Source organism: Poecilia formosa, unplaced genomic scaffold (assembly GCF_000485575.1).
Source record: "Poecilia formosa unplaced genomic scaffold, Poecilia_formosa-5.1.2 Scaffold215, whole genome shotgun sequence".
Taxonomy (NCBI): domain Eukaryota; kingdom Metazoa; phylum Chordata; class Actinopteri; order Cyprinodontiformes; family Poeciliidae; genus Poecilia; species Poecilia formosa.
In genome coordinates, this window is record NW_006800154.1 from 208,393 (window position 1) to 229,540 (window position 21,148).

Consider the following 21,148-nt stretch of genomic DNA (forward strand, 5'->3'; position numbering starts at 1 on the left):
GCCCTCTACTGCGCATGCGGGAAACTTTCAGGTCTTTTGCCCGTTCACACTGCAGAACGCATACAGGTCGCATATGTGTGGCAGTGTGAATGGCACTGCAAAAAAAAAAAAAAATCCGGTTTGACAAAAAAATCAGGATTGGGTCATTTCTGTGTGAACAGACCCTAAAATTTTGTCACACCCTCATCATGTTTTGTCAAAGCAAATGCCTGCAGTTTATGTATTGGAGAAATAATTAAATGTTGATGACATTTGAGGATGTTTTTTGTGGAATCCTTTATGCGGCCCAGCCTCACCCAGACTCTGCCTCCAGTGGCCCCTGGGGTAAATTGAGTTTGAGACCCCTGCTCTAGAGACATTTGTTCTAGTGTTATGTAAATGTATCTTGAAGGGGAATAGCACTTAAATAAAAGTCCAACAAGGATATTCATTTACAATTAAAAATAACTCACCCTGAACTACCATGATAGATATAATGTATGTAATAATTAATCAAGCTGCGTCATTAATGAAGGGGAAAAAACTCAATCCAGACTTTAAGTTTAGGGTCTGGTTCGCAGAGTATGAAGTTAAATTTGTTTCACAATTATTCAATGAATAAAGAGACTAACCTCAGTTAAATAAATTGTCATCAAAACATTTGGAATTGTAGTCATTTCTTTTTTAAGCTAAAAGCTTTGTTTAAAAAACTTTTTTTTAATTAAATAACTCATTTTTGTCTCGTGAACTTAAAGTTATTCGTAAAACATAAACTTTCAGGAATCTTTTGTTGCGACGTTTAGGCTCTGCCCACGACGTCATGTGAGAATTGCAAGCAAAACTTTAAATCACGAACAAATAGCAAGCAAATATTTGTGACGTGCAAAAAACGTTTGTTTTACTAATAATTTTTTCACTTCATGAGACAAAAATTTGTGATTTTAATTTAAATAAAAGTTTTTTTAAGCCAAACTTTTTTTTGTTTAAAAAAAGTATTACAATTAAAAATGTTTTGATCACAATTTTATTTAATTGAGGTTAGTTTATTTATAGAATAATTGTGAAACAAATTGAACCCCAAAGCAGAGGTTATGTTGTGCAACGAACTGAAGAACATATTGGTTTAAACACAAGGGTAAAGAATTGGTAGTGTGGTTTCATATAGTGTTCTGAACTTAATTCATCATATTTAGCTTTTTTCAGTTCAAAGATGCCACATAAAAAAAAGACGTAAGAAACAAAAAAAAAAGGATCTGCTACAAGCAGCCAAAGGTGGTGGATTGTTGACCAACTGGGTCAAAACGAGGACTGTAGGTGTGAACAAAGAAATAAAGGTTCTTACCATGATCAACATGCAGTTTTTGGTAGTGAACAATATATTTAATATTACAAGGCAGCTGTTATGTTTTTATTATGTTAAGATGTAAAAGCTCTAGTTGCATATCTCACCATTTGTAATTTATCATTGTTTATTAAACTCTGAAAACTCTGTGACTTTCTTAATATTCTGTCCTAAAATGTGGCTAGATGTGCCCTTTTTTTGAGCACCTGCCCCTTTACTGATCTCTGCACGGCCCTGGAGGTTGTGGAACGTGGGGGAAGCCGGAGCGCCCGGAGTGAACCCACACCAACACGGAGAGACAATTCCAACCGTGCAGTCCTTCTTTTTAATATTAAAATGTCCAATTCCCATTCCCACCAATCAGCCACCCCTTTTTAAATCTAATTTACTGGAGATATAAGCTGATGTCTACTCTGGTTGGTCTTCAGATCTGTCTTTAAAGTGGCGGAGACATGACGGCGTTAAAGTCTTTTCGATTTGCCTCCACAGTGAAATCTTTTTTTTTGGCCTCTCTTGTTTACAATCATTGTTCTGCTCTGCTGACTCTTCTGCTGCTTGGGGTTCAGATTTCTGAGGTGGTGTTTTGATTACATCTTCCATTAATGTAACCTCTGACTGTGGAGGGGATGGTCTCTGTTTTTCCATTAGGTCACTCTCCCCTTCTGTGGAAACCGTTTCTTCTTCGATTGCTGCCTCTGGTTTACTGATAACTGTCATTTGAATGAATCTCATTTTTAATGTTAACTGTGGGATCCCCAATTATTTCTGGTACTGAAATCTCTTGTTCACTATATACTACAGAAACATTTTCTTGACTGAGGGTTTCCAAAGTAGAGGCAGCTTTCATTGCTGACTCTCTACTGTACTGACCTGCAGATCTCTCGAATAGCTCGCTCTGCCGATCCTGATGCTCATTTGGTTGGGTTTCAGAGGTCTTCTCTCTGAGTGTCTGTTCCTCATCAGATCTTTCTGATATCTAAGTTGAGCTTTTAGTTTCCAATTTATACCAAACATCTCGTCGAGCTGTCTCATTAAATATTTCTGGACTCTGATATGCTCCATTTCAGACTCCTTAAATTTGGCAAGACATGTACAATTTGCTTTACTCGCTGTTTGATTGTCATGAACCTCGGTTAAATTTTCTCTTTGATTATTGTCCCTGGGCTTGTCCGTAGATGGACATTTCTCCCCGTTTTTATCCAGAGTTTCCTGTGGTTTGACAGAGTCCTTTTTGGTGACTGGCTGTGCTGTAGAAATCCCTGTGTTCTTGCAATAACTTTCCTTTCTAAAGGAAGCTGCCTCGTCACGTTCCTTTGCTGGCATCGAAACGTTTTGTGTTTCGATATTCTCAGGAAAAAAACTTACATTTATGTGAGGCTCTGAGTTGGGGAGCATTTTCCAAAATGTCTTAATTCTGCTTCTGAGCAAACCTGCTTGATCACTTTGCTTTTCATTCAGAGGACTGTTACTGTTGACACTGTTTTCAGTAAAAAATGTTGGATCAATACAAGCGTCTGACTCGGGGAAAGATTTCCAAAGCAGTGGCTTCTTCTTGATGCGCTTCGTCTTTTGTCTTTGTTGTTCCCGTTTTTGATCCACTTCCTTCTGTGATTCTGTAATGGATTTGTTTTCGATGACCGGCTTTGATGTAAAATTCACAGGTTCCTCTTGACAACTCTTCTTCTTGTTGGACTCACTCAGGTGGTTGTCTGTCCCCTTTTTGATCCACTGTCTGAAAAGGACAAGAGTTCAAGAGTTGATTGGTAGTTAGAATTTTATGCTTTTATGTAGTTGAACGGTATATTTCTTATTTGCACTTACTGTTTGGGTCTAGCTGTTTTTTTTGGTTTTTTTTTCTGAGAGAAATTGTTTTATTTTGAAGAACTTTTACATATAACGCCAAGTGAGCTACATCTAATTTTTTTTTTTTTTTTTTCAAAGCTGAGTTCATTGTTGTCAGTGAGAAAACCAACAGTTTAACAGAAAATGCGTAATTTTATTTTGGTATGTTTTTTGTTCCTTTTATGTCTTGCCATGGGCTATTTTTATTTTTATTTTTTTGCCTCCGTTCTCTTGTTGTAGTTTAGGTGCAGGATTCATCTATCAAAAAAATTGTTTTGTTAAATTTTCAACACAAATCTTTGTCATGATTTGGTTTTAAAGGATAAAGGTGGTAATGATGATGATGATTTAATAATAAATCCAAAAGCGCTCCAGCACAGAATAGACAAACAGGCAGCAAGACTTTACACGACGCAAGACGTGTAAAGGAACACAAGGAACACAGACAACAGGTGGGACTAAATACACTGGGAGGGTAATCAAAGAAACGAGACACAGCTGGGAATCAATCAACAGGGAGGACAGGACATAACAGACTCACATGGGAACAGGACACAGAAAAACCAAGAAATAAATACACTGAAAAACACAGATCACAACAATCTTTAGTTTTATTATAATAAAATATGTAACTGAAAAGATGCTTTTTATTGACTGGCTTAACTGATGCTAGTCAACGGAAAAATAGAGTCAAGTGACAATATAATTTTCCATGTGCTGACATGTTGGATGCAGTCAACTGATGACTTTCAGAAATATTCAGAACAGTGACTTGCGGTCAGGGGAAGCACATTCTGTTCTCTGAAGGTGAATAAAACTGGGAAATTGGTGTAATTTCCTGGTTTCCTGTCAGTGAGCTGATTAGTTCGTATTCATGGAGTTTTCTGACTGTTACTGGAGTCTGTCTACCTTCTTTCTAATCTCCCACTGATACATGTTACTGCATCCATTTTATTAAAAAAGTTATTTGGTTTATCAGCAACCTGTTTAGTCTGACACATCCGTTTATTATTATTTTTTAAAATGTATGTTCCACATGGAAACACCTTCCCCTTCAACAGCCAGTAACGACTCACCGGGACAAAAATCCAGTCTTGCCAGAAACACTAAGCACTACTTCTAAAATGCTCTTTTTGTTCCACGTTATGTAATTTTCTTCTAAATATCCATCCATCCATTTTCTGCTGCTTATCCGGGGTTGGGTCGCGGGGGCAGCAGCTTCAGAAGAGAGGCCCAAACTTCCCTCTCCCCAGCCATTTTTTCCAGCTCCTCCAAGGGAACCCCAAGGCGAATTAGAAATAAAAATCTTACAATGGATGAAGATGAGTACTGATGCTGTCAGGCACGTGCAGAGGGCGGGGAGGTTAAAGGGGCTTGAGCACCTGCTCCTTTTGCTCCTTATCCCCAAGTGCCCTTTTGGCAATTTATTTATTTATTTATTGTTATTATTTCTTAAGGCCTATGACACATAATTACTTGTACTGAAATTATTTTGCTTTTTGTTGTATTTTTCACCTTGTTACCTTTGACCTTTTGCCTGTGACGCACGACGCAGTTGCCTCTTGCACAGTGAGATAATGCGTCTGACTGCAGAGCTCAACGTGGCGAACATTGCAGTTTACAGGACAGTTTTTGGTGAATAAAAAAAAAAAGGAAAAGGAATAAATATTCATGAGGTTTATATGTAACAATACGTGGTATGTGTCTGATAGACAGTGGCATGAACAAGGCTGAAGAAAATCTTTTCTCCGCGCCAACAGACCTAATTTTAAGGTTAAATCTACGTGTAGAGTCGGAGTCAGCCCAAGGTATAATCAAACTAAGCTACATTTTAGGGGCCCCAGACTATCACGACTCTCCCATAAATACTTTAATTTAAACAGACAATCTAAAATGTTTATTTTTATAGAGAATGATTTTACCAAATCAAGCTATCAAATTTTGGTGATTTCAGCATTGATAAATTAAAATATTTTAACATCTAAAGGAGCTTTTCTTTTTGAAAGTGTACAAAATAATCTTCTCTTAGTGTGATTCTTGAGTTACCATGGTTACAATCTGATGCCATGAGTTTAACATTTGTGTTTCAGCTTCAATTTGTCCATAAACTTGCCTCAGCAAATAATAAACAATTATCTCCGACTGCTTTAAGCTTCGCCCAATCTCCCAGATTCCACCACATCTGGATTAAAACACTGTTGCTGGTGTTCTGAACATGAGGACAAGCTCTATATCATGTTCTGCTTGGGCCAGCCCTGTGTACACAGTACGTTTCCTCTTCAGGAACATTTCCTGGAATAACGGTAGTTTTTTTTCTTTGTTCGCTCTTGAAAACTTAAATCCCGCCTTTGGGTTTTCCTTGAGATTATAGGTTTCTTCCTTGCACACATCCTATGAAAGCTTTGCAGTCTGCTGCTTGTGGAAACATGCATTCTTCCAGCAACAGAGCCTCCCAGATGTCCTGTGATGATGCAAAGTTTTATGATGGCATCTTTTAGCATCTTATTGTCTGCGCTCAGGTGAGGAATTGTTGCCAGTTTTAAATGTTCTCCATTTATGAACCATCTTTACATCCTTCTTCACTTAGTCAATTCTCAAAATTAGCAAAAAGTAGACATTGTGGCAATTCTTTACATCAAGTAAAACTAGTCTTTGTTAAAACAAATTGGTTGAAGTAGTTATTTAAGTTTGCACACTTACTTTTACCAATTAGAAACCTGAGGACCAATAGTGCCACTCCGAAGAGCAACACCAGTTTTTACACATATTGTGCATAAAACAAAGCTAAAAACAGCCACTTGTAACAGTGATAATAAAAATGTGCAGGTTTCTCAACAATATTATCACTACTCACCCATTATTTATTAAGCTAACAAATTTACCATCAGCAATAGCTACAATATAAAACAAGGAAATTAAGTAGAGACAGACGCAGTGCAAACTGTTAAGAGCTGGGATTTTAATAAAACAGAAAATAATAATAATTAAAAAAATCAACAATAACAAGTTCATGAAAATTTGATCACATATTCCTGATTAAAAACAAAATGAATCCAGAGCTGGAGAAAAGAAAAAAAAAAAGAAATCCATTCAATAAAACACCTCCTCATTTAGCAACGCTTTGCATTCAAGCACACACGTCTTTCATTAACCGTACTGCTTCACTAATACACGCTTCCGACTGGTAAATATCCTTACAAAAAATACTTCTTATATGTGAAAATATATCTGTACAGAGTCAACACATACTGAAAGGAATGCATGATGTAAAAATGTAACGGTAAGGTAAAGTGAAAAGCACTGAGTGACAGTGTAAAAACATCTCAGATCAGACGCAACGACAGTGGAGTAGGTCTGAAAACCGCTAGCGCAGGCGAGTTCGTCCTCGTATTTACAACAAAATCTGATCGCAATCTGCATCTAACAGTGAGAACACAAAACACATTGATGTGACGTTTTAGTTATTTGGTCACTCTGCAGCATAGTCAATAGTTAGAACTTAAATTACTGCACACATTGACACTGAGATCTCCATTTAGTTCATAACTTGTGGTAGTCTTGTCAGTAATGCTGTTGAGGGATCAGATTTTTTTTTATTTAATTTTATTTTTTGCATCTCTAGCACAATAAAAGGCCCCAGGAAAAAAAAAAAAAAACACATTTAAACATGATAAATTACAAAAGCTACTCAAATGCTACCAGGAGCTAACTTGTTTGTTTTCCTATGATATATAATAAATGTAACTAACGTATGCGGTGGACTGTGTTGTGTTTCGCATAAAACATAACATGCTATTCAACGTATCTCAAAAGCTATATTGAAGTAAAATAAATTAAAAGCCTATTGCAGGTGTTTTCCAGAACCATTTGATGGCACTCCATACACTTGTCATTAACACACACTTTTGTCAAACATATCCATTCTCCACTTGAGGTGTGCTTAACTCGCTGGTTGGCACTTCACTGTACGTGCACACACAAATAGAAATAAAACCTGTTTATAGTGTTGTCAATCACATGTACAGAGGCAAAAAACGACGACAACAACAACAAAAAAGAACATGCCTGTTAAGCAGCTGAAGTCACATCTGATCACAGACAGGCAGCGATCCGCGAAGGGGAACCTAATCTGATCTTGGACCTGTGTGTTACGGACAACAAACGGACGTTTTCGGCAGGCGCAGACAAAATGACACCAATACCCACTGTGCATCCATGTGACACAGAACAAGCATAAGGCTACACATGATCGACGAAGAGAACCCAAAGTGCCTCTGAGAGGCGTGACATTCAGTGCTTCAGTGGTTCAGCTTGGTAAGGCATCGGCTCACCTGGTATCTTTTCTTTCTTTTTTTTTTTTTTTTTGGCACATGAGAACATTGATACACATGCTGACAAGAACACACTTGTGCCACACTGAAGTAGTGTCGTAGCCAGCTCTGTATTAGTTTTATGTGTGATAATATATTTCAACATTCCAGTTGAGATTTTCAGGAATGGTAACTGGTGTCCCTCAAATAAATATATATAAAGAAATGCACATTTTCTTCTGTTTGTGTCAACAGAGCTTGTCCAGGTGCACCGCCTTCACTTGGCTCTACTTTGGGTGTTTTTTGGGCGTCCCCTGCTTCTTGGTTTGCCACAGGTGGTTGACGATGGTGATGGCGTCCACGCTGGCAGACATGGTCTTAGCCGGGATCTTGCTGAACTGCTTCTTGTCCGAGTTGTACTTGTACAAAGTCTCAATCATCTTGGGAGTGATGGATTTTGGGCCGATGCCGGCCAGTTTGGCGATGTCCTCTGTTTCGGGGAAATACGTGTAGACGGACCTGAACTGGCAGCCGGAGTCACGGAACAACACCAGGAAGTTATTGGCTTCCGATTTCTCCATTTCCTGCAAGAGATTGTGCATAAGAAACCTACTTATTAATGACTCTTAACAGTCGCTGATAGCTTCCTGGTCAATGACATTAAGAAAATGAAAATCACTCCAGGTGTTTTGCTGCTCGTAAGTTCTGATGAAACCACCAAATGACTAGTAAAACCCATTTGATTAAGTTTATTCAATAATTTCTTTCACATGTGTCTAAATTTCCAAAATATTTTTACATATAAGGCAATATTTACAGCTTGAATACAAGAGCTTTTTGAAGAATGAATGCATGTTGTGGGGAAGGTCGTCCAAAATTATATGAAATGGGACTGGAGACTGATCAGACCATCAGTCTGCCTGATCTTTTTATACTATCAGAATAACTCGGTATAAGTAAAAACACCCAAAGAAATTGATCTTGTGTTCATATAACTTAACCTGTCAGAGTTATACGCACAGAAATAGAGCTTACATCAAGTATCTTGTTTTTCTGCCCTTCATTGACTTTGCCAGCGAGGCAGCAGTGAGCCAGGGCGTTCTGGATGATGTGCTTGTTGGACTTGGCACTAGGCTCCTTGTACAATTTGGGTCCTGAGGGAAGAAACAGTGAGTGCAAAAATTACACATCCGCTGGATATGTGGACCAAAGAGAAGACAGGACTCTACATTCCTCTCCGTCCTTACCCGTGTACTCTGTGTTGGAGGGAGTGGAGGAAGTGGTCGAGTCGTTTTCCCAATCTTTCTCTCCGTTACGACTGCTGGCCGAAGGACAAGAGGAAAAACCCTCCGCAGAGTCTGGCCTGACGGCAACCAACAGATAAACGCAGACATAACGACAACCACGTACGACATGTCACCACATGGCGCACACAGACATGCACAGAAACACAGAGAGACGGGTCAAAGCGAGATCAGACGTTGTGACACAGTTCTCCAAAGTCTGCCTGTTGTCTTGCGTCACGTCAAAGTGAAACGCGCGGGTGAAGCAGAGCTGTGTTCAACCAAGCAAAGCAAAGCGGCTGGCTTCATGGTTGCAGAGAGAGTTATGAAGGAAACGGCAAGCAAACAGCTAAATCATAAAGCAGAGAGCAAATGTGATACAGAGAAAGAAGAGGAGGCGGAAACAGCTCTTGCAGCCTGCGTCTGATGGACCACTCCGTACTGCAGACAGGAAATTAACCCACATTTACGACAAACTTTAGCCCAATACAAAATTATAGTGAAGCTGCAGCATGTCTACACAGAACCACGTCTAAAAAGAGCTTTGATTTAATTTCAGAGTGTTACTAACCTTCCCTTTCTGTCTTTGGGGGAGCTTAAAAAAAACGGGATATGAGCTGAAGCTAGTTTGTGGCCTCTGAAGGACGCATGCAGGGCAGAAATAGAAGAAGGAGGAGACAAGGGAGAAAACAGAATCAAACTGTGGACAGTAGAGTTTCCTGTGGATCATGGAGGACAAGAGCCTCTTCAAACACATTCCCGACGAGTCTCATCAGGGTAAGAAATTAACTTAAGGTGAGTACAGGATTTATTAGTTTAACCTGTTAACCAGAAACAAAAACTAATTTCTAAGTCGTTTTTAAACTGATTAGCTAATTATTAGCTTGTAGGCAGTTGCCACCAATGACAAACTTCAAGATTTTATTGAGATCTCATGCCACAACCAACACAAAGTAGTGCAAAATTAAGTGCAAAAATGATACATAGCTTTAAAGTTTTTTTTTATTTTTTCAAATAAAAATAAAATAAACTAAGTAGCATTTATGAACAAAGTTGTGTGGAAGTCTAAAGAGTAAAGGAGATGCCCTGGTCCATTTGCACTTCGTTTAAAATCCTACATATGGAAGAATGCTAACATTCCATGTAAATGCTCAGTAGCTTCAGTGAAGCATGGCGGTGGCAGCATTATGCTGTGGGTTGGTTTTAGGAAAACCTGGTTGAGGGCGCAAAGACTTGAGAATGAGGTATAGGTTAACTTTCTAACAGAACGACGACGCTGAAAGTGCAGCAAGAGCTACAATTCAACGGTTCAGATCAAAGCATATAGAGATGTTAAAATGGCCCAGTCAAAGTCCTGACCTAAATCAATGTGTGTACATGGTAAGACTTAGAAAAAAGGTTTTCAGAGATTTTCTCCATTCTGTCTGACTGTGCTATATTTATTTTTTTTTAACAAGAATGGACAAAGTTTTTAATGTGCTTTGTTGTGTTATACTCACTCTAGTGTTGGCCTATTGCATAAAATCTCAATAAGTTCTCATTTACTGTTTTGGCTTAACATGACAAAATGTGAGAAATTTTGAGCGAATACACACTTTTAGCAAGGCACCATTTCTTCATATTAGATTTGTGAGTCTCAGATAAATTAAGGCCTAGTCAGTTTGTTTCTTACCTGTTGTTCTTCCTGTTATCTGGCTGGTTCCTGTCGTTGTCAGCCAGATTGAGGGACGCCAAAGAGACACTTGAGACAGAGAAGCCCCGAGGACGCACACCTGCAGTGCAGCAGCACACAGAACCAGCACAGATCAGCATGTGTAGCTCGGTGGGAACATGTATGTAACGGCGGTTTGGGAGTCCTTCACCTGTCGTTCTCACAGGAGGAGTAGATGACTCCATGATGTCCCTGTGGATGGACTTGGGGCGCTGCTTTTTCTTCAGACTTCCACTTCGAGGCTTGATGACCTCATCCATGTCCTCCATCAGCTTGAGCTGCTTCCTCCGCAGATATTCGTTCTTGATGTACTCCCTCCTCGCCTTCTCTTCGTCCTTCTTCTGTTGCTCCTCCTCTGCCTTTAGCCTGCACAAGAACAAAGGAAGCTTGTAGCGGAAGACCGAACAGAAAAGCTGAAGACAAGAACGCTCTAGACGGAGCGTGCGTGCGTCTGGACACCATGTGATGCAGAGAGGACACACCGGGCAGCTTCTTTCTTCTGCTCCTGGTCCAGCTCTTGTTGTTGCTTCCTCTCCTGCGTTTCCTTCTCCCTCCGAAGCCTCTTCTCCAACAGAGCTGCTTTCTTTGCCGCCATGTCCTCTTCTCCCTTCACATCATCCTGGTGTTGAATGAGAATATTTACACACATAAAACATTCAAGTTCCTATTTTAAAGTAGAGCTGGACGATAAATCAATAATATATATCATGAAAGATGTATAGATACGTCTAATACAATGTTCAATAATTTCACTGAACTCCGATCCTGGACCACACAGCATTCTGGGGGATGTAGGCAGAGGAAAGGCTAACAGTCAGTTAAGTGAGGGTGGTGGCATCAACTCACTCGCCTCGCTGGTTACCTAGCAACAGCCTTTTGAGTAACTAGAGGCAGTTTCAGGTTTTGCCATCCTGCCTTATAACTGATTAAACATAAACAAATTAAACTTTTCCTCATAGAACTGAGGAAAGGTCAAGTCATTAGTTTGGCAGTTTTTCAGAGATTTAGAAACTAATCAATAATTATTAATATAGACTAATATGAAACCCTCCTATTGTGTGACATTTGTCAGTCATATCCAGCCCTATTTTAAAGGTTATCCCAGGCAGAGGAGACAACTAGAGAGACCAAGTGTATATTTCTATCAATTTAACCTTGTAGCTCAAATCAAGAGGGACGAAGCGTCAGACGTTTTGTTCACAAACACATACCGATTGTCTCTTGAACTAAGTTCAGACTGTTTTCTCTGCTTTCGTCTTCTTTAGGAGCAACTAGAACATTCAGGGCATGTTGCTCCAACTCACCTTAAAGAAGAATCCGCAGCACATCTTTTGGTCGTCTCCATAACTTTCTCCTCCTTTCTCTCCGTCCTCTGTGTTCTCCGGACCCCGGCCACCAGGAGGCTTTAGCCAGGACAGCGGCACCTCCACTAGGTCCTTCTTTTCCTGTTTGTCATCTTGACTCTGGCTAGCAACCCCACCTTTGCTCTCTGAAAGCGGCTGGCACAAAACCTCTGATGTCTTCGACTCCTCTTTAGATTCTGTCCTCTCCTTCAGGCGTTCATTCGTCTTTCCTTTGCGTTCTTCCTCATCACTGATCTTTACTGCCATTTCCTCTTTTTTCTTAGACTCATCTTTTTCGCCCTTGAGCTCTTGGTTGGGTCTCCCCCTGACGCCCTCGTCGTGACTCAGGTAGGCAAACGAGCTCTGGTGGGTTTGGCTGGAGTTGAAGCGCCTCAGTCTGGGCAGGCTGTCCACTGAGGTGGGAGGGTTGAGCATCCGACTGATGGGGGTGACCTTCAGGTCGTTTGGACGGGGAGTCCGAGGCGTTCTGGCATGAAACGAGGCCGGTCGTCGTTTGATGCCTGCAGGCGAACGGTTGGGGGCGCGTGGCGACCCGGAAGAGGACAGGATCGGGGACAAGGATCCCACCGACCCACGGCCCGATCCTCTGCCTGTCACGCTGCTGCTGCGCAGCTCGCGGAGCTGCCTGTGCGGAAAAAGAAACAAAAACAGTAATGGGGAGCTAGCATTTCAGTCGCCTCCTCAGTGGATCTGGCAGTAGCTGCTTACCTATGCGGAGACGGAGCAGGAGGCGGGATCACCCAGGCCTGCTGCTGCTGGTCTCTCATGGCCATGATCTTCTCCTGCTGCTGGGCCAGTCGCTGCATCTCAGTCTGCAGGAAGCCCAGCGACGTGTTCAGCCTTTCAATGGACCGTGTGTATTCTGCAAGGTCGACCTCTCCAGGGGTCATGCCTGATCATCGCCATCAAACACAAGTAAATACAGAAACCTGTCACCATTTCCAAAACCAAAATCAGAGGAGCCAATAAAAAGGGAGGCATGCCAATGTTACCTACCCCCACCGTCTTCGCAGGGAGATTTGGGAGCTGCTCCATCAGGTTTGCATCTCTCCACCCGCTCCACGCTGTCCTCCTTTGAGGAGGAGATGGGCTCGGATGAAGGTGTTTCTGCCCCTCCGGAGTTCTGGCTCAGAGGGGCCGTCACTCCTTTCCTTTTTACTACATTCAGGAAGGCTGTTCTTCCCATTTTCTGGCGGTGCCTTGTGAAAGCTGCCTCTACCTGGAAATTGGGATGAACCCAGAATTAGATGTAAAAATTCACACCATCGGTTTTGTCGTGATGCAAGCCTGCGTACCTTTTTCTTTTGGGCTTCGATGGCTCTGCGTTTTTCTTCAAGTTTCATTCTCAGCTGAATCATTTCTGAGGCTATGAAGTGGGAGGGGTCTCGAGGCAACGGGGCAGCCGGAGAAGGCGACGTGATTGGCAGGGGAGGCGTCGAGAACTAGGGGCAGAGAAGCAGTGTTGATGCCAAATTTAATTTATTTCTCATCAACATATTAGAGAAAGCTGCATTTCTGTCTCTGCAGAAGTCGCAGTGGTTGTCCAGTGGTTTAATTTATCAAAGAAAAAAAAAGATATTTGAAACAACATAGCGCTTAGTGAAAATACTTATTAAATTATGAACTACTGATCAACCATTTTCTAGTTCACTTTTTCCAACCACGACCAAGACTGACTGCTGCCAATCAGAACCGGCATAATTAAGAAGTCACTTAAGTAGAACCTTTCTGACAACATGAAGTAGGCAAATGTAACCTGCACAAAATAATCAACCCGTATTTTATTTTTGCGGGTCAAACTGATGGTACACTTTAAGTTCCGGGTCACAGGTGAATTCGGATCTCCATTGCTGTTGCTGCTGTCACTGTGGTTAGCTGCTTGTGTTGGCGTCTTCTAAAATCACAGAAGAATACGGCTGGATCGAGCCCTATTAACACAGCCGAAGGATTATATTTGGTGTTTTCTGGCAACCGCTCGACGGTGAGTCGTTTGTTTTACGTACTTTGTTTTTTTTTTAATAGAAATGCGATCGCGACACGCCCACTCAATATATGTATTAGTGATTGAAAAATGATCTGATTGATTGAAAGGTCATTCTCTTTTTGTTAATTGTGTGGCCGAATAGATGATATAACCTCAAAATGTTAAATAGGCCCTTTGATTTTTGTAAATTCGTCCTTTTAGGATAGTTTTAGTTATTTTCCATTGATTTTGTTGACGGCCTATAGAACTCTGGAATTGGTTAATTTCTTTGGAGTTGCGCAACAAAACAAAAGAACAAAGGAAAAACAATTGTTTATTGAAACAGTAGTGAAGTCAATTAAGTTTAATTGACTCTGTCAATTAAACTTAAATACAACTTGAAAGTGCACTTTAATTTGATCTGTAACTTTATTTGCATCTGTGACATTAATGTGATCTTTAACTTGAAATTCATTTGAATGATTCCTGAGAAATACTTTATGAAATATAGCTATATTTTTTTGTAATTATTGAATGTTTAGTTATTTTGGATAACAGTTTAACCCTGTATAAATGTGAATGCTAATTTGTTTTTATTTTTATTTATGACATTGTTTAGTTCAGGTTTTTTTCCACCCCTGTTTCAACCCAGGATGGCGAGCTACCGGATCGCCGCAGCTTTGCGGTAGGACTTAAATGAACTAAACTACTTTATGCATTCTGGACCTATTGGCTTGGATCATGGACTAAAAACAGTCGGATTATTGATTGATGGATCATTAATCACCCTGGATTCAAGAACGGACTTAGAATAGGAAAAAAAAAACTCTTGGGTGTCATCAGGGTTTATTGCTTTGTTGTTTTTGTTTTTCTTCTTGTGTCTTTTGGTTATATTCATAGAAAATCACTATTATTATAAATATTATTATTGAATACCTTCTTAAATATATGCAAAAATATAAGCTTGAATACAATAACTTGAACTTACTTTCTGTCTAATGGTGTTTTATTCACACACACACACAGGCTCCACAGCCGAACCTTTCTGACTGCCTATTATTATATTTGGCCGTAGTCGGGCGCCTAGCCTTAATTAGCGTTACACAAACGGTCACATCATGCCTCAATGTAAAGAAATTCATGAAAGAGAAAAGGGTCACAAAGTCTAAGACTTTGGAATCAGAATGATTATCCACAAATGGAGAAGACATGGAAACAGATGTGAACCTTCCCAGGAGTTAAATTACTGAGAGAATGAATCAATAAATCCAGGAGAACACGCACACAAAAAAACAATAAAACAAAAATCTAAAGCACTGTAGGCCTCACTTGCTTTAGTTAAAGTCAGTGTTTAACATTCAGCAGTAAGAGAGACCATCCATAGTTTATACCCGCTTATCCATGCGCAAGGACTGGTGCCCATCTCTAAAACAAATAAGGGACAGATCAAAAATGGCATCCATGAGAGAGTTCAAGGCCAGAAATGACCAAAAAGAACCTAAAGGGTGTAGCGTTAAATCTTGCCGTAAATTTAAACACAGCACCACATATTCTGAAATGTCTGAGGAGACCTGATAGACAGAATGAGTAACAAACCTGAGAGGAAGTGGTTCTGGCCGAGTGTGTGTAGGGGACATTGAGATCAGAGCTGTCTGGAGTGGTGGTTCCTCCGCTGCTCCTTCCCTCCAACTTCCTGAACTTTTGCTCTGCAAAGCTGGTCATCCGCACCAGACCCCCACCTGACCCGCCCGATGAAGAGGCAGGACTGCCTGTATAAGACCTGGGGATGGTGGGCGCAGAACTGGGACAGGGGCTGCCTCTGTCACCTCTCTGTCCCTGTTCGCCCTCAGGGTTGGCTTCCACTTCCTCCTTGTGTTCCCCTTCCCTGCTCCTCTCCTGCTTGCCAGGCAGAGGACACGACCTCGTCATGGCCTCGCAGTCTGGATCTATATCCGAGTAGTCCCTCAGAGACGAGGAGTCCTCATCCAAACTCTGGATGTCCTCTGTCCGCACATGGATGCCTGTGTCGACTTCATCTGTGGAGGCAGAGTTGGGGTCTCGGTCGTTCACCCGAGCCTTCGCTGAACCAAAGTCGTCTCCGGGAGCTTGAGCCCCTGGAAGGTGTGACGGATCTGCACCATGCAGAAAAAAGCCATTGTCTCCATCTCCAACAGCGAGGCTGGCATGAGGCCGTTCGGTGTCGTGGATGATCTTGAGGGCCTCCTCAATGCTCGGAGGAGTCGATGGGCTGACGCGGGCGGAGTGGTTCCCTTGGTACTTGGTGGGGCTGCTGTTGTCTGGTAAGACTCCATTGGGGCACCTGGAGAAAAGATCCAGGTAAGTAGAAAGTTGAAGACAGTAAGAGTGAATATTGAAAAAATGATTGCTCTATTCAAATGTTTTCGATACCCTCGAATAACAAAAATCTCCAAAGGTTTTTTTTTTGTATGTGGCCAAGGCTCACGCGTTTGTTGAAGTATGTGTTTACCAAGGTGCCACCGGTGAATTTGTAAAAAAATAAAAATAAAAAAAAAATTCTTCACAACAGATTGTAAAGAATTGGTTGGATTCCAAAAATCTTTGAATTGTATGGAGGTAGATTTGTAATCTTTTTGCATATCTTTACCAGCTGTGGAAATTAGCCTGTGTTTGTATTTAGCTTCCTCCAACTTGTTTTGTCCTTAAAGTAACCAACAAATAAGGCTTTCATCTTTTTCCAGTGCAACATTCTGCTGGGAAAACCTGCATCCAGGGATTCACATGGGGTGTTTTTTTGAAACCTGACACCAAACCAAAACATTTTTTCAGACCAGTTAGCACTGGATATCGAAAAGCTAATATAACTCCACCTTGTTTTGTTCTTGTCTTAAAATGGTCTAACTACTCTAAAATTAGACTTTTTTTTTTCCAGATCTGTACACTTTGAGTCACCTGATGCTCATTGTCAACTTTGATCGGTATAATTAAGCAGGCACTCCTTTATCTTTCACAGCTTTTATTGAACTGCAGGTTGTTACATTTATAGATGATGCAGTTAAACTGACAGTAAAAGTCACATTTAAAACCCATTTTCCATCCACACCTGCTTTGGCTCTTAATAGAGAAAGTGTTGTTCCGTCCCAAAGGTTTGCGGGAAGCAAAGTTGTCATCCTCCTCTGGGATCTGTCTGCCCTGACCGTTCACGTCGACCGGCGTGAGGGAGAGGTGGCGTTTCATGCCTCCTCTTGATGCATAATGAACTTTGAACCCCAGACCATCAGTACTGGCTGAGCGGGTCATGGCGCAGGTAGAAGGAGCCTCAAAGGGGGGCAACGTTGCATCTCCATCCAGAGGGATCTCAAAGGAGATTCCCCGAGAGGAGGATCTGAAGAATGAGAAGAGTTGTCAGTGCAACAGGAAAGAAACCGACGGCTATAAAATGTAGGTCCCTGGAGGCTTGGCTGATAGCTTCATATACTCACTGTCTTTCTTTGGGCCACGTCCCGACACAGCCGTCAACATAGGACATGGAGGTAGATCTCTTCATTAGGCCTATTACACACAGAGGAACCTTCTTAGTCTTGCATGATCTAAGAAATTATTTGTTTTCATTTAAAAAAAAAAAAAAAAAACAGCAAATGAATCTCGGGGGGGGTTACAGAAGAATAAAGATGATATAATGGGTTTTAACACGTTTCACAGCAGTTTCTTTTCTCGCTTGTATGTTTGTGCTCCATATACGTCATCCAGACCTTAACCCCAGAGGTATTTTGTAAATTGATTACATTTTGCACTGCATCCTTAACAGCTGCACTTTATTTCATTTATTTGCAGTGTGGAGCTGTACACAACCACCAGGGGGCATCTGACTTCTGAACAAAAATCTAAACCTGCACTGATCAAATGGTCTGCTGCACAAAGCCGTAATGTTTGTTTCTCAAGACAAAGTAATGATATCTGGCGGCAACATCAGTTGAAGGAGTGACATTTAATAGAAAGATTTGGTAAATCACAGGAAAATCATACAAAAAGAATCATGGATTCTTTTTGTATGATCTTTTTCTACCTTGCTGTTCAGAGTTACCTGAATAGATTTGCAGCTTCCACTTCTTTATGACTTCTGCACAATTCCTTTGAGGATCGAGCACATGCATTTCCACCCTCGTCATATCCATGAAGCTGTTCTCCTAACACAGAGCATCGGCATTCTTGTCGTCCCACTTCACTGAGCTGACACAGTGTTACGCTTTTCCACAAAACCCTCCATGGCATCAATCAATCCACTGCAGTTTTGTTAATTCCCAAAACTAAACCGCACTAATTTGTTATCTTATTACTCAAGAGGAGCACCTAACAACTGGACCGCCAAATTAATTACCTATTTAAAGATTTTTTTTTTTTTCTTTGCCAATACCTAATTTTATTTCTTGAGGGACTTTTGAAAATTTGTAGTGTGTCACAAAATCCTGTCTGTGCATTTAAAAAGAAGGGTCAGATCACTTCTTATTTGTAATACAGACGTGTTTATGTAGCTACATTATCTCATAGAGAGAGACACACGAAGGAACAAATTGCTTCAGACAAAAAGTATAAAGATGGCTCGGTTAGCTTTCCATTAGTCTACTAGCAACAGTCAGCAAAAATACATCCCATTGACCACATTAATATGGCAGATCATATTTAATCCTACCTTCAGCTGTGAGGTTTTCTGGACTGGAAGGTCTGTCTGCATAGTTCTGTTTGACAGGACTGGACACAGGAGCCATATCTCTGCAAGACGATACAGGCTCACAGGCTGCATGGCAAAACAAGACAAGTCCTCCATATCATTAGTCAACAACTGGCATTCAACACATGGAGAATATCACCATCATCAAAAGGAACACGGACTGGACCGTACCATTGGGGTCGAAGACTCTGGGCTGAACAAATGAGGGTTTCACGACCTCGAACCACCAGAAAAGCTCAGCCATGAACACCAGGTAGTTACTCTGAAAGATTACACACATCTTTAAGCTCAACTCGCACATGTAACATCTGGATTTTTGCTGCTGATTCCCTCTGTACATCTCTGTAGATATCAACAAAAATCAAACCAGCTCTGAGCATTTTGAAAGACCGCTGAGGTCAAAGTCATCCAACCGGTGCTGGACTCAGATGGACAAGTTCATGTACTTGACTATCTGTGCATGTTGCACGGCGTGACTGCTGTAATGTCAAACCCAGATGTGGCAAAAAAAAAAATATGAGAAGCTACTATACGGAGTTTAGTTTATATGCAGTATCTTGCAGAGCTATTCAAACCTATCAGTGTTTCATATTTCATCATGTAACAACTGTCCTGTGTTTTACTAGGATTGTGTGTAGTAAGACCAATTTTAAATGGTTGTGGAGTATAAGAAAAGGAAACATGGTGTTTTTTAAATAAATACAAGTCTGAAAAGCTTGGCTTGCATTTGTATTCAGCTCCATATAAGCCGATAGTCCTATGTAAATGTAGTTCAAATGAGTTCATTTAGAGGTTAGTAAATAGTGCCTGCCTGTGTGTAATACTGTATATTCTCAGTGTAAATACAGCCATTTGTAAGGCGGCCCTGTACGTCCTATGAAAACGTGACTGAGAAAAATGATTAGTAGGTAGCTAATGATAAAAAAAAAAAAACACCAATTCATTAAGCAGATCTCAGATGTAATTTGTAGACATATAAACACTATCTTCCAATGCGATGTGTTAAACCGTGCACAAATAGTTAAGATTCTGTGGACAGTGAATCTGTGGCAAACAGGCAGCCTGCCAGAGTCTTTAAAAACCCCACATGACTCCCTGTTGCACCATAAAACCAGCATTCAGTCAATGCACAGACAGAGTGGTGAATGAGAAACGGAGGCAGAAGAAGGAAAGCAGAGCGAAGGGTGTGTGAGGATGAAAAGCGACTGGTGTGTGGCGTCACAGAGAGGAAAGTTCCAGTCAGCTCGGACTGTGACTTGAATCCCGAATGTTTCTACCCACGCTCTCTGCATACTATTTACCCAACGCTTGCTTTACTGCTCTGTACTGTCTGGATGGCACTAAGGGACTCCTTGGGTTGTACAAGAAAAAAACAAACAAACAAGGAAAAAAACAAACAAACAAAAAAAAACTGAGATTTTTGTCTGAAACCTTACATCTGCAAACTTTAAAGACGTTTCTTCAAAAACAAAAAGAAACATAGCAGGAAGAGTTGGGTCAGGACTCTTGAATCTGTCCTCTGTCTCAGTGGGATGAGATCAACAGAGAAGAAATGCACACTGAGTATTAAACTTTTCCTTGCGTGACTCAGTTTTGCCTTGGTGTAATTTCCCACCCCAAGTCTCCTTCTTCTCCCCCTAAAAAAAAAAAATCTCTGTTTTTGTCCCTTGAGTAACTGAATCCTGCATCATAAACACAGACCTTTCCACATCTTCCCCATCTGTTTCTTTAAACATCAGCGTAGTGGAAGTTCTTACCTTTATGGATGCATGCGTGTAGAGCATGTCCTCCAGGCTGAAGTGGCAGCAGCGATTGAGGTTGTTCCTGCAAAACTCCTGCACCAGCTGGAGGTTGTACAGACTGTCAGCCAGAGACATGGTCTCCTTGAGGCAAATGTCTGCTCAGCCAGGGGAGGGGTCAGACACACACACAAAGGGAGAGGGAACAGCAACACCAAACAGGAAGAGAGGAAAAGATAAGGCTCAGCTTATGGTAAAACACAGAAGAGAATAAGAAAAAAAAAATAGAGCAAATGCTAATTGTCTTTGCTTGATTCACTCCAAATCTTTGAGACAACTCCAGACAAACGGCATTCAGTTCTTTCTTCATGATTCACCAGCATTTTTACTCCTTGATGTTTCACAACAGCCCTGGCATGTGTAGGACGTTGTAGTGAAGGAAACAGCTGAGGCTTATGGTCGCTAATTTATGCGGTGTGACATCATCTTGAACTGTGCTTCTTACTTATTTTAGGGACAATCCAGCAGCAGGAGAACCTGCTTTAATGAACCGTGGCTTGTTTTCACATCTGGTTCACACGCTTGCCTGCGAACTAAATCTAACCTGAGGAGTTTTCAGGAAAGCAACACAGCGGCTGTTTATTTTTGAAACTGCGGCCTGATAAGTAGCCGTCTAACGGCTCTCTGTAACGTACAACTCCTGACCAATCACGTCTCTGCCCGGGGCGTTTTTTTTTTTTTTTTTTTTTTTTTTTTTTTTTGTTTACTTATTTTTGTTATATACTTTGTGTTAGAAATCAGATGGGCTGTGAGGAAACGCCTCTTTGTTTCTTCGCCCACTCCCTCTTAAAGTCACTTCTGGGTCATATCTGTACTGTAGTCATTCCTTAGTCATCATCCTGACTGT

The 21,148-nt window shown here is 41.0% G+C and overlaps 1 protein-coding gene across 4 annotated transcripts in view; it reads right to left on the minus strand.

Annotated features, from left to right (window-relative positions):
- Positions 1 to 6,102: 6,102 nt before the first annotated feature.
- camsap2b (calmodulin regulated spectrin-associated protein family, member 2b) overlaps positions 6,103 to 21,148 on the minus strand; it is a 33,862-nt gene continuing 18,816 nt past the window's right edge. For 2 of the 4 annotated variants that reach the window (XM_016679577.1, XM_007567927.2), the window contains 17 exons: positions 20,260 to 20,399; positions 18,674 to 18,764; positions 18,464 to 18,568; positions 17,256 to 17,325; positions 16,877 to 17,158; positions 15,391 to 16,114; positions 13,127 to 13,273; positions 12,828 to 13,050; positions 12,540 to 12,723; positions 11,772 to 12,456; positions 10,950 to 11,086; positions 10,619 to 10,833; positions 10,429 to 10,528; positions 9,328 to 9,393; positions 8,721 to 8,836; positions 8,509 to 8,627; positions 6,103 to 8,057 (listed from right to left, as the gene is read on the minus strand). In XM_016679577.1, the coding sequence (XP_016535063.1) occupies positions 7,761 to 8,057; positions 8,509 to 8,627; positions 8,721 to 8,836; positions 9,328 to 9,393; positions 10,429 to 10,528; positions 10,619 to 10,833; positions 10,950 to 11,086; positions 11,772 to 12,456; positions 12,540 to 12,723; positions 12,828 to 13,050; positions 13,127 to 13,273; positions 15,391 to 16,114; positions 16,877 to 17,158; positions 17,256 to 17,325; positions 18,464 to 18,568; positions 18,674 to 18,764; positions 20,260 to 20,399 (3,701 nt within the window). In that variant the 3' untranslated portion in view covers positions 6,103 to 7,760. The remainder of the gene's footprint in view (positions 8,058 to 8,508; positions 8,628 to 8,720; positions 8,837 to 9,327; positions 9,394 to 10,428; positions 10,529 to 10,618; positions 10,834 to 10,949; positions 11,087 to 11,771; positions 12,457 to 12,539; positions 12,724 to 12,827; positions 13,051 to 13,126; positions 13,274 to 15,390; positions 16,115 to 16,876; positions 17,159 to 17,255; positions 17,326 to 18,463; positions 18,569 to 18,673; positions 18,765 to 20,259; positions 20,400 to 21,148) is intronic. The other 2 variants (XM_007567928.2, XM_016679578.1) reach the window with 1 other exon arrangement.